Here is an 11803-nt window from a genome sequence, read left to right as displayed (position 1 = left end):
AAACCATCGCTTGAAAACCCGCCTCAAAAACAAGGCACGCCACTATGAGAATGAAATAGAGTTTCTCGATCAAAAAGAGAATCTTGCCTTCACCTCAATTTAAAATGGAGCAAAGGGTAGAGAACGTTGGATAAACAATGTGAATCGAGTCAGTGAACGAGAGAAAAAGTAGGGATCGGTGTCGATCTAGGGTCAGGTTAGACGATACGTCCGTTGCTAGCTGGAGAGAGCGCGTGTATCCTTTTTGATCGTGCGATCAGTGCTCCAAAGAGGATCTGGCAACAACGGCTGGAGGTGGAGTGATCTTGCAGGAGCATTGGCCACACGAGAACGAGAAGAAAGGAGTGAATCGTCGTTGGTTGAAAAGAGGCACAGGCTCACCTTTGCGCGAGAGGAGAAGGGCCGAAGAAGGCGGCGGGATCGAGCCAGGCCTGGTCCAGCGCTCGTAAAACTCGTCTCGCTCCGTAGAAATACCTCGCGTTATACGTCGAAACTTCCGGTCGAAACGGAACATACACGTTTTTCCTAGACTCTCCTTTTTCTTCTTTTTCTTCGATGCGCGATACTCGCGGGATCGCGTCCGCGTTGTAGAACAACGGACCTCGTCGTAGAAAAGAGGAAAACCGTGGAAAGACAAACGGAGGAAAAGTTTTCGACGAAACAATGTTTCGCCCCGTGGGAGTGTAAGATGCCGATCGGTTGAAAATGCAGTGTTTCGCGTGCGAGCACAATACTCGTCCACGTGTAGCAGGAAAACAACGCTTCAGCTCGTCGCGGTTCGCTTAGACTCTTTTCGAACGTTCGTTCGCCTCGATCGACGAAAAAAAGGTGATAGCAACTCGAACGCGCGATTCTACGTTTCTCAGGTGAGCCTTCTGCATGTTCGATAAGAACGACGATTAATTTTTTTTTTCTTTGTCAAATGTTTAAATTGTTTGAACGCAAACACGTTCGACGATAATATTATTCGATAACAAGCGTTCGTTATAATTCTCGTGCTATTTATATTCGTACACGCGTGTTTATTTATACGGTATCGAACGCGACGAGAATCGAACGAACAAAATTCAAAATAAACACCGTGCGAAGCGGCAGTCGATATCTGTGCGCAGTTCGAAAAGGAACGTTTACCAATTCGTTCCACGAAATTTGTTTAAAAATGTAATTACGCAACATTATATAATTATTTTAACTTTTTCCACGTACAATAATACATCAAAAACGTATAGAATCAACGATTGATCACGCGAATTACATCTATATTCAGTGCTTGCGGCATCGAAAGATCGATGATCATACCGAAGAGAGGTTAACTTTGTAGAAACTTCTTCATCATCGAGATTATTCGAGAAGATCTACCCGTTACAATGAACGTGACACTTAATCGTAACTAATTAATCGAATCGGTTCAACCGATAATCGCGAGTGCGTCGAATCGGAGGATTGCGATATCCGTTCGTTAATCAATTTTTCACGCTGCTCAATCGGGCTCTAAACAAAACCTTGGTCGGATGACATTTTAATCGAATCAGATTCGACGTCGGAATGCGGGATGACGCGAGCAAATCCAGGGGAAAGGGCAAATGACCGGGGAATCACGCGGCGCGATCGAGGCGCGTCACACGCTCGAAAACTACAAAACCCGAACTAATTAAAAGGGAATCAGCCAGCCGCCGTGACACAAAATCCTCCGTGTCGATCGACCAGCCGTGGCTGAATGACACGGACAAAGAGAGGGGGCGGAATAAAGAGAGAGACGGGACGAGGGTGACGCCGCGTCGCGACGCGGTGCAAATCAAATATTAATCGCGCAATTAGCGCCGATTGTACGTTAATCGGTTTTGTTTTATTTTTTTTTCTTTTCTTTTCTTTCTCTTTCCTTTGCTCTAGCCGCGATGAAGCTCGTTACCGCGGATGCTACTGGAAAATGTTTTTGAGACGATGACACACGCGGTCGCCTTATAATATTCACGTACTCCTCTCTCTCTTTCCCTCTTTTTGCCGTCAATCAACGAGATTTATTTCTGATCGAGATCCCCATTAATTTCGGATTACCGCAAATTGCACGGATCCCAGAGAGCGTCAACTTTCGCACGATAGGTGTACGAAAAAAATATAGTGGGTGATTCGTTCGATGTCTTAATTAGCTTGATTGTTTCGGGCCAACGAAGAAAGGTTAATGAATAAAAGTTGCGTGGTACTTAAAAGGGAGGTGGAACGCGAAGTAACGAAGGCTTTTTTAATAAGCTGTAGGTGAATGAAATATTTTGCGCTAATTATAAAAAAAGAAAAAGAAAAATATGGGGGAAAAGTTTATATTTTACGCGTAAAAGTTTGAGGACAATTTTTTAAAATTGATAGGTAATGGCTTAAAGTCTTGTATAAATATTGGAAAAGTGGAAACTTGGATTAAGAAACTTTACCTTATTTTATTTATTAGAAGATATTGAATTTTCTATACAAAAGTAAATATTAAATGTAACATAACACATCATGATATTGATATTGATATTATATTAATCATTAAATAGGTGATCTCTACAAAAATATATTAAAATATCGATTATGTGTTATAATATGTATTATAAAAAAATAATTTTAAAAATCCATCTCGTTCTCTTTTGCTAAGAAAGAAAATTATATTCAAGTTTATATTTAAAATTTATATTTAGATGTATTATTTATTTATATTACCTACTTAAAAATAAATTCTTTCTTCAAAAGAAAATACAACGAAACAAGAAGATGATAGATTCTTTAAATTATTTTCATATAATTTTATATTATTACACATAAATTCGTAATTTTAACATTAATATTAAATTAAAATTAGCAATTTTAATCATTATTATAGCAAATGATTGAGAAGTAAAATATTAAACCGCGACGCAATCATCAAGAACCTACCTCATTAATAACTGTTTATATTTCACAGTAGTTGATTTTCGATTCGACACATCATGGCGACCAGAGCCGTCGCTGTGGGGGCGGCATCAGGAGCAGCGGGGATATCTGGTGAGGCAGGTTTAGCCGGTGTACCTAGACTTCTGGAGGACTTGGCTCGACTTTCCGAAGACAAAGATACAGCTGACATTGTCTTTTTGCTAGGAAGGGATGAGACACCGGTTTACGCTCACAGAATTATCCTTCAAGCTAGGTCAGTATTCTATTCTCGTCGTTTCTTGATACGCTTCGATTAATCTCGTTCCTGCGCCTACGCATAATATCCCTGTTGATCAGGAAAACATGTGAAACTCGTGGAAATTCAAACAATGGGACAATTTACATTATCTTCGTTTCCTCCTCGATATTTTTCACCGTCTCCAGGGATGACACGAACAAGTTCGACTCATTCCTGTAAACGAAGCAAGCGAGATTGGAAATTTTATTACTGCTAGCACGATGCATCTTGGGACCAAATTAATTGTTAATCGTAATTTTTATTAAAACAGTTCCCGTCTCGTTGATCGATTCGCGGCTTTCGATTCCTCGGATTTCCTTGGAGACACGAAAGATACGCGCGAGAAATCGAGTTCGATACAAATACATTTATATATCTCATCAATATAAAGTATGGAAAATATACGATTTATATAGATTCGTGAAAAGATAATGGATCTCATGATCTTGTAAAAAAAAATAGAGAATTAACGTAGAAACATGACGCATTACGGTCAATTTTATCCTCGTACTTCGTTTATTTCGTTTATTTCGAAAATGTAAAGAAGCGGACTTACGTTCAAAAATATTTTCGTAATTCGCGAGACTTCTTGCGAGACGCGACGACTCCTCGATTCCTTTATTTGAGACACGAAATGGAACTTATTTCGCGGTAACTGCGTTACAAACTTTTCTTTCGTTCGTGAAACCGATTTAGTATAAGGAACTTGGCAAGAAAGATAAAAAAAAAAAGGGAAAAAAGAAAAAGAAGAAAGAGCAACTAAAAGTTAACTTTTCTGCGGAATTGCAAACGAATCTAACAGAAAGAAAATAATAACTTCGTTAAATTATTCGAGTCACCGAAGGAATCTATACATAATTCACCTACTATTCTTGCTTTGCACGCTTTACATAGTCCCTTCCTCTGTTTTTTTTCTGGAAAAAAAGGGAGAGAGGGAGTATTCGAGCCGGAAGAGCACTCGAATCGCGAAACAACGCTCGATCGAGCGAGGTTCTACGAAAATTCTTGGTCGAACGGTTGTTCCAGGGAGAAAAATCGCCAAGTCATCAAAGTTTCTTGATCGAAAAAAAGAACGGTGAAGTTCGCAGCAGCGATGAATTTTAATTAAGGGACTCTCCGATTGTTACGGCGAAATGAATCGATCGAACGTTCTAATTAGTTGGATAATAAGAGGAGAGAATGGTAGCATCTCCCCTTTCTCTCACTCTCTCTCGCGGCCGATTCATCTGTGATGAGTCTCCGAGGCCGTATTTTCACTCGACAGAATTCTAATTGCAATAAGGAGGGCTCGGTTTGATATTAGGTGAAGGGGCCTTAGCATCGAGGCAGCGACATTCCACTGGATAGGCTCGATGCTAATTGTAAAGTCAATTACGATATTCCTGTGAACCCTTTTGATATCAGGGCGTGGAAGGGAACGTCGAGTCCTTTTGTCATCAGTCCTCTTTCCTCCTCTTCCGTCTCTTTCGTTCTCGTTCCGCCAACACTGGCCTCGGAAAATTAAGTTACGCATGCTCGTGACAGGCGTCCGTAGGAGAAACGCATGGACAATACGCGACCGCACTCAAAACTCTACGCGGTGCTCTCCAGTCCGGTGAAAATCCTGACAAAGAGTCGTGATCCCCATACCTTTCCGCCCGTACCACTTCCCCCTCTTCCAGTTCTTGTCATTTCGAAATGCGACGCAGATGAGAACGATGCTTGACAACGGGAGAAAAGAAATTGAAAAATAAGCTCAAGCTTCGATGATGTTTGATGGTACTTTAAACTGGTAATCCCATCGTTTCTATTGATCCCCGCGTGAAACTGACCGCTATTAATATGTCAAGTGACGTGTATTAAAAAAAAAAAAGAAAACATTAGTTTATGTGTGAAAATCATAGAAAAGAAATTTGATAGTCGTATATTTTGATTTTTATAAGAGAGCGGTTTTAAAAGGATTAGCTTTATCAGAAATATTCTGCGGTATTCAAGTAGATATAATTCGATCGTAATTTTGAGTAATTAACTCTTATTCAACAGCGTTTAAGTTCTCTTAGATTCGAAAAATAAATACAATATCGAATGTAACGAAAAGAAATTATCTGCTTTCCGAGAAATTAAAGAAAATTGCAAAAAGAAGATTTCTAGAGAGAAATTACTACCAATGGATTACCGATGCAATCAACGAGACCTAAATTTTCAGCTCAAATTTGCCCGCGCAATTTTCCATCGCGCCATCCTCGAATTTCGAACAATGCCCATCAATGGAAGAAGATGGATTTTCAATTGAAAAAAAAAGAACGTTCGTTATCGAGCTGCTTTCGCCAGTAATTATGCATTGGACGACAATGCTACACAATTTGGATCTGTCGAGTCGAGGCATACGGTGTCTGATAATGGACCGAAGCGGTGAGACTCGTCAGTCGTTTCACAGGAAACGAGGAGGTGTGGCGCGAATTTGACTCTCGTGCACCGGAAGCGGAGGCGGTTTTTGCGCGGAGATCGACGGAGCCGCTATATAATCGCACGCTTGGTCGTTAGTAGCGGAGCCCGCGGCGACATTCAACCCCTTGCCGCCGTGAAACCAAGCAGCCACGACCCTCGTTTCCCACCACCAGGCCCCTTACCCCCTAACATCCTCTTTCCACGTCGAGCCTCGTGAACCTACGTTACCACCCCCGTGACACCTCGTCGTCACACCAGACGCGCGCACGCGGTGCCCTATTCTTTTCTCGCCGTCACTCGCTGATATTTGGTTTTCTTTGATTCCGCTGCGGCGTTCGCCTGTGATTAGGGAAAAGCTTCTCTCCTCACCGGGAACCGACTTCTCGTTTTTCACCCCTTTCCTACCCTTCACCCCTTCGTCTTCTTCTTCCACGCTTTCCTTCCTCCTTCGCCTCGTTCCGCGCATCATCCATCACTACCCAACATCCAACCGCAACCCGCCTTTATTTTTCCTTCTTAACACTTTTTTCATTTCTTTGGCAGTGGAGCGATTTCTTACCGATATTGCCATGCTTCTAGTCAGAATTGCTGGTCACGTTCCCTCGGATAGAGTAAAGAATCTTGACGAGGCACGATCGACATGCGAATTTTTCTTGCGGAATTTCATGGACGCGAGATTCAAAAATCGTTTATTCTAACGATAAATTATATCGCGCGTGCAACCGTGCTATTAAATATAGAAGAAAATGATAGGGAAAAAAAAAAAGGATATATTCTCGATATTCGAATATTTCCCTCTAATTTGCACAAAATAAATACACTATAACTTTAACGTGCTTTGATATGCACGCGAGCCCGCATCGCTCTCGAACTGGCAGGTGAAAGCATAAAGGTTGAGTTTTTTTTCGGTCCGTTAAAAGTCGACCCGCAGCAAGGGTTACACATCCGTGCGTGTATACATATACTTCCCGCTTCCTGTGCACGGGGCTCGTGTTTTTAATTTTTTTGAGCACTAGTTTTCCTCTGTCGAGCCTCTCCCCTCCACAGCAACCGTGTTTCGTAGGTAGGCCCTGCGATTTTCCAACTTTCGCGTTCTCCTGTCGACGAACCCGAGCGTTTGTTAACGCGTCGGTTATAATATCAAAGCGCCCGGCGAGCATGCCTTTTCCATTTGCACCCGCTCTCTTTGACGGATTTTCTTTTGATTCGATACGGACGCCGTTCGTACCACACGCTTTACCTCCCGCAACTCTTGTGCACCGCGACCTCTTCGTTTCTAGCACACGAAATCTTTTTACCTTGCCTCGGCTTAGTGGTATTAGAAACTCGGGGGGTCGTTCCAGTGTCTTCACTGGATCCAAAGGGCTCGTTTAAGAGTTTAGTCTGCCTTTCGTGTCTTAAATCTCGCTCTTCTACCGTTTGTGTTTCAATTTTCCAATTCAATTTTTCCTGGCTTTGCTTAATTACGATTCGAAATTGGAATTTCGTTTCATGTTGTAAAAGTGCTCTTTTCCTTTGAGATAAATTTGAATTCGATAATTTGAAAAAAAAATAATGTTATCGAAAAAATAGACGAGAGACAATGTTGTCGAAAGTAAATTAGTACTACTTGACGTAGGTGCACTAATTTTTATGCAGATATATAAAATATAAAAAATCAAGGATTTCGAAATAAAAAAAAAAAAAAAAAAAGAGAAATGCATCGTTCGTATTTAAACTTGTCGATATTAAAAACCTCCCTTTTGTGTATCTAGTCGCATTGTGCGTATTGAAGGAGAGGGTGCACGTTAGAAAAGCCGAGATCGAATGTTCTCCCAATGGGTCATAGGGAATCTCCGCTTTCAGCACGAAATACTAGGAAAGATTTGTTCTTCCGAGTTTCTCCCTTACGGGGGAGGGCTCGCCGCAGGGGAAAAAGAGGGTGAGAAGTGACTTTTCGAAGGTTGCCATTAATTTCTAGAGGAACGAAAACTAAAGCCTGGCTGCATACGTTGCGAATACTCTCGTGGCTACGGAGCTTCCTGACGAAGTCAATTAAGCCCTTTTGTAACACGAAACACTGCTAGAAGTAGTAGCGAAGGTGACGAAAGGTGAAGTGGTGGGTGTTCGTTAGAAGGGTCACGCACCCATAGTACACCCGCCCGATTCAAAGCAATGCTCTTCCTTCATTGTCTCCCTTTCTCCTCTAACCCATGGTAATTATTGTTTGAAATCGATACGCTGCTTCGATTTCCCTAGGTGCAAGAACTTTACAGCCGCGAAGAGGATCGGGACACCGGGAAATCCAACCCCAATGCGTATGCCGCACGCTCATCCAGAGACTTTTCGACAATTTATTCATTACGTGTACACAGGCAAGGTAAATAATATCTTGAACAGATGAATTTGCGACGATGTATGGAACATGGAGGAAAGTATTGATAAAAGTTTCATGTTTTTTCTAAACGTAGGCCAGATTTAACTCTGTAACTGTTTCGTAGATCATGCTACAGGATAATGGTATATTCGAAATGCTGGGTCTCGCACAAGAATTGGGAGTCGAAGAACTTTGGAGAAGTTGCGAGGAACACGTCTCCGCCACTCTAAGCCCAGGAAACGCGTGTGCCCTTCTGACTGCGGCGTTAGATGCCCAAGAACGAGTTCCTAGTAAGTTATTCATGATATATTGTTAAACGTTTCTTTGTATTAAACAATTTTTATTTTGGAAGTTGTTGAATGATGCGCCATAAAAAATAATATATTAATTATTAAAATATATATTATAAAATATATTAATGATATATATAATTGGTAGGTAAATGTATAGGTTTCTGTAAATCAAAAATGCAGAATATACAATTGAAATATGAATGAAATTTTTAATAATTGAAAATATGAAAAAATTAATTTTTTTATACAAGATATTTTATTTAAAAAAAAAGATATTTAAAATTTATGATATTTTACTCATTAGATAAGAATATTTTGTATAGAAAAGAATTGCAGTTTACCATACTTATCGACTGAGTTTCGTCGATAAGAATTCGTCATTTGTAATTCACATATTTGTCACCGAGGCAGCACTATATAGGATATTTATAAAATCAATAGTACCAACATTTTATTCTTATTAAACTTTACTAAAAATACTAAATGTTATAAATAATAAAATTTATAAATATTTTCTCTTTAATACTTGTAATATTTATTTGAATTAATTCTTGGTTGAAATAATTTTAGACATTTAAAATATTTTAAGAAGGAAAATAATAGGGAAAAATCCCGAATGAAACACAGTTGGTACAATTACGACGCCATATTTTTCGGCGTTTGGCTATTACAAAGCACGGGTGTATTAAACGTTGCTTGTTAATTTTTGAAATTATCACAAAAATGTCGTACAAAGGACCTCAAAAAGTTCAAAAAGTGATGGTACAACCCATCAATCTTATATTTCGATACTTGCAAAACCGTTCGCGCGTGCAAGTTTGGTTATTCGAGAACATCAACCTACGAATCGAGGGTCACATCGTTGGATTTGACGAATATATGAATTTAGTACTGGACGATGCGGAGGAATATCATTTGAAGACAAAGAACAGAAAACCACTCGGACGAATCATGTTAAAAGGCGACAATATAACGTTAATACAAAATACGAATCCAGGAGCGAATTAAGTTACTCATAACCTTGGAAGATGAACAAAAAAGCGCATTGTTTTATACTTTGTGCTATTGAGCATGTAAACTACATGTTAAAAGTGACTTAAAAACATTTAATAAGGACAAAGTTAATATCTTTCAAGTTCCCATATTTGTGATACATAATTCAATGTAATTAAAATGAACAATGGTAAATTGACATGTACAAATTATAATTTTTTTTTTATTGAGAAACGTATTTGTTATTATAATCTTATAATACTAATTTCCATGGAATTTGGAATATGTTTCAATCTTTTAATCTTCAATTATTTTTATTAAATGAAAAACTGTGTAATGTGTATTCCATATATTTAAAATTGTACCCAATTTAGTATTCAAACAAATTCCAGGTGTAAATATTGTGATTGAGCAATTGCTGTAATAGATAATGATCTAGATAGACATTTAATAAATATTTTTGAATCAAATTTAATGTTTTATTTATATTTGTAAAGTCCTGATGTAAATAAATATGTGAAATTAATAGATAATATTTTAAATATTATAAAAGTTAAGTATATTATTATTTAGGCCATTATATTCTAAAATTTAATATTGATTAATATTAAATATGTTATTAATAGAATATTTTTTATTATCACAGGTGGCAAAGGAGCTTGTTCTTCCTTCATTGAAAGATGTTTCGCTTTCATTGGAGAAAATGCTGTAGATACAGTTAAAACAACAGCATTTTGTAATCTTCCAAAGGATGCGTTGGTGAAGCTTATATCTTCGGATTACTTAGGATTGGAGGAAGAAGATGTTTGGAGAGCAGTACTAAACTGGGCAAAATATCAGGTTCTTTTTCTTTGAAAATTCTATTCCGTTTCCGAGTACTTTGAATCCGTTGAAAATTCCAAGAAGACTTAACGCTCTGATCATGCGTATGTCGTGCAAGGTCTTAGACCTTATGTCGCATACGATTATTACCGGGTCCTTGGGTCCTTAGGTTCTTGGATCGGAATTTAGAATTACGAGTTAAGGAACGCTTAACCGTACGGACCACGCTCCTAGGCAGGGGTGACGCAGCCTACTCAACACTGGACAGAGGAGGAGCGCGTGAGGGTTTGCCAACATTTATCCGGAGTGATAAATCATGTTCGCCTTCTACTAATCGACAGCCAGGTCTTTGCGGAGGAAGTAGAACCAACCGGAGCAGTGCCTATAGAGCTTTCCTTGGAGAGGTACGAATTTTTCAATCCCGATCGATCAAGTGGCTCAAAACCCATAAGGTATGGTTTGCCCGGAAGCTTTTTATTCTCGGAGGCTTTCGATTTTTACGTTTTGTCTTAGGTATAGGTATGCAGCGCTACCAAACAAATATGCAGAAATTTGTGCAGATAAGCGGTTACAGCCAAGAGTTAGTCCATTTCTGTTTCCGGGGTCACAAATTCTATCACGAGATAAGATGGGTTTCCAACGTCTTCTCAATCAGTGGTATGGATCTCCAAAACAAAGTTGGCGTCTAGTATATCGGTATGTTTAATAAGAATTAACAGGATGTTAATGTTAAGCATATTATAATAATAAATATGCCAATTATAAATATTTCAGAGCTTCTAATCATGATTATTCTGCATCATCATTTCACCGACATTGTGATGGAGTTTGTCCAACATATGTAATTGCATTGGTAAGAAACTTATGCTTTTTAGTATAAATAAAATAAAGTTTATTATATAATGTTTTATATAGGGAACTCGAGGAGAAATTTGTGGAGGCTTCAGTGATGCGCCATGGGGTAAAACAAATGCCAAGGGTCATTATATTTTTTCAGAAAAAGCTTTCTTATTCACTTTAACAAATAATCAAGATGTACCTCCAACGAAATATGATATTGTTAAAAAGCCTTTTGCGCTTTGTTATCATCCAGAGTAAATATTTACTATTTTATCTGCTTATATGAAAAAATTCTAATAACTAAGTCTATTAATATCTAATTAAATCTATTAATATTACAGTATCGGACCAATTTTTGGAGCAGGTGCTGATTTACTAATTTCTAGTAATTGTAACGTAAATAAGGAGAGCTACAGTAATCTTCCTCACAGCTACGATGGCGAACATGCCTCTAATACTGTACTTATGGGAGACTATCATTTTTTTGTAGTAGATTATGAAGTTTTTACTCCCAGTCATTCAGTTTCCAAATCTACTCATTAACAGTATATAAATATTCTTTTTATAAGCTTGTACATACATTATTGCATTTTTTAAAAAAAATAATAAGCTTCACATAATACCACGAGTATAATATAAAAATAGAAATTATTAAAAAAAAAAAAAAACGAAAATGTAAAAGTGTAAGTGTTTATAAAAAAAAAAAGAGTAATTTTGAGCAATATGTACAGGGTATGTAAGTTTACAGAAAATGTAATTTTTTATGCTATTCAAAATAAATAATACTGCTTTTTCTGATGTTAATAAGTAGTGAATAAGAAGTCGACCGATATTGGCTTGCAATTAAAGGCTTTGGCTCTCGATAGAATTAAAGTATGCCAAACGATACTT

At 38.2% G+C, this 11803-nt stretch overlaps 1 protein-coding gene across 1 annotated transcript; it reads left to right on the top strand.

The window, feature by feature from the left end:
- The first annotated feature begins 1140 nt into the window (after nt 1-1140).
- On the top strand, nt 1141-11501 carry LOC122717797. Its single transcript, XM_043942210.1, has 10 exons — nt 1141-1161; nt 2936-3157; nt 7847-7967; nt 8089-8254; nt 9897-10090; nt 10307-10524; nt 10586-10768; nt 10847-10925; nt 10988-11166; nt 11254-11501. The coding sequence occupies exons 2-10, from the start codon at nt 2961-2963 to the stop codon at nt 11453-11455; spliced, it is 1539 nt and encodes a 512-aa protein (XP_043798145.1). The 5' UTR covers nt 1141-1161; nt 2936-2960; the 3' UTR covers nt 11456-11501.
- The last annotated feature ends 302 nt before the right edge of the window (nt 11502-11803 follow it).

This window comes from Apis laboriosa, unplaced genomic scaffold, assembly GCF_014066325.1.
Source record: "Apis laboriosa isolate Shangri-la unplaced genomic scaffold, ASM1406632v1 scaffold59_cov161, whole genome shotgun sequence".
In the NCBI taxonomy this organism is placed as follows: Eukaryota; Metazoa; Arthropoda; class Insecta; order Hymenoptera; family Apidae; genus Apis; species Apis laboriosa.
Note: the sequence above shows the minus strand (reverse complement) of the source record. Positions and strands in the feature narration are given on the sequence as shown.

Bases quoted from the DNA above. Each gene is read 5' to 3' on its own strand.
- LOC122717797 (XM_043942210.1), top strand. From the start codon at position 2,961: ATGGCGACCAGAGCCGTCGCTGTGGGGGCGGCATCAGGAGCAGCGGGG. The intron at 10,769-10,846 runs GTATGTTTAATA...TAAATATTTCAG, and splicing joins AGTTGGCGTCTAGTATATCG to AGCTTCTAATCATGATTATT. The intron at 10,926-10,987 runs GTAAGAAACTTA...TGTTTTATATAG, and splicing joins CAACATATGTAATTGCATTG to GGAACTCGAGGAGAAATTTG.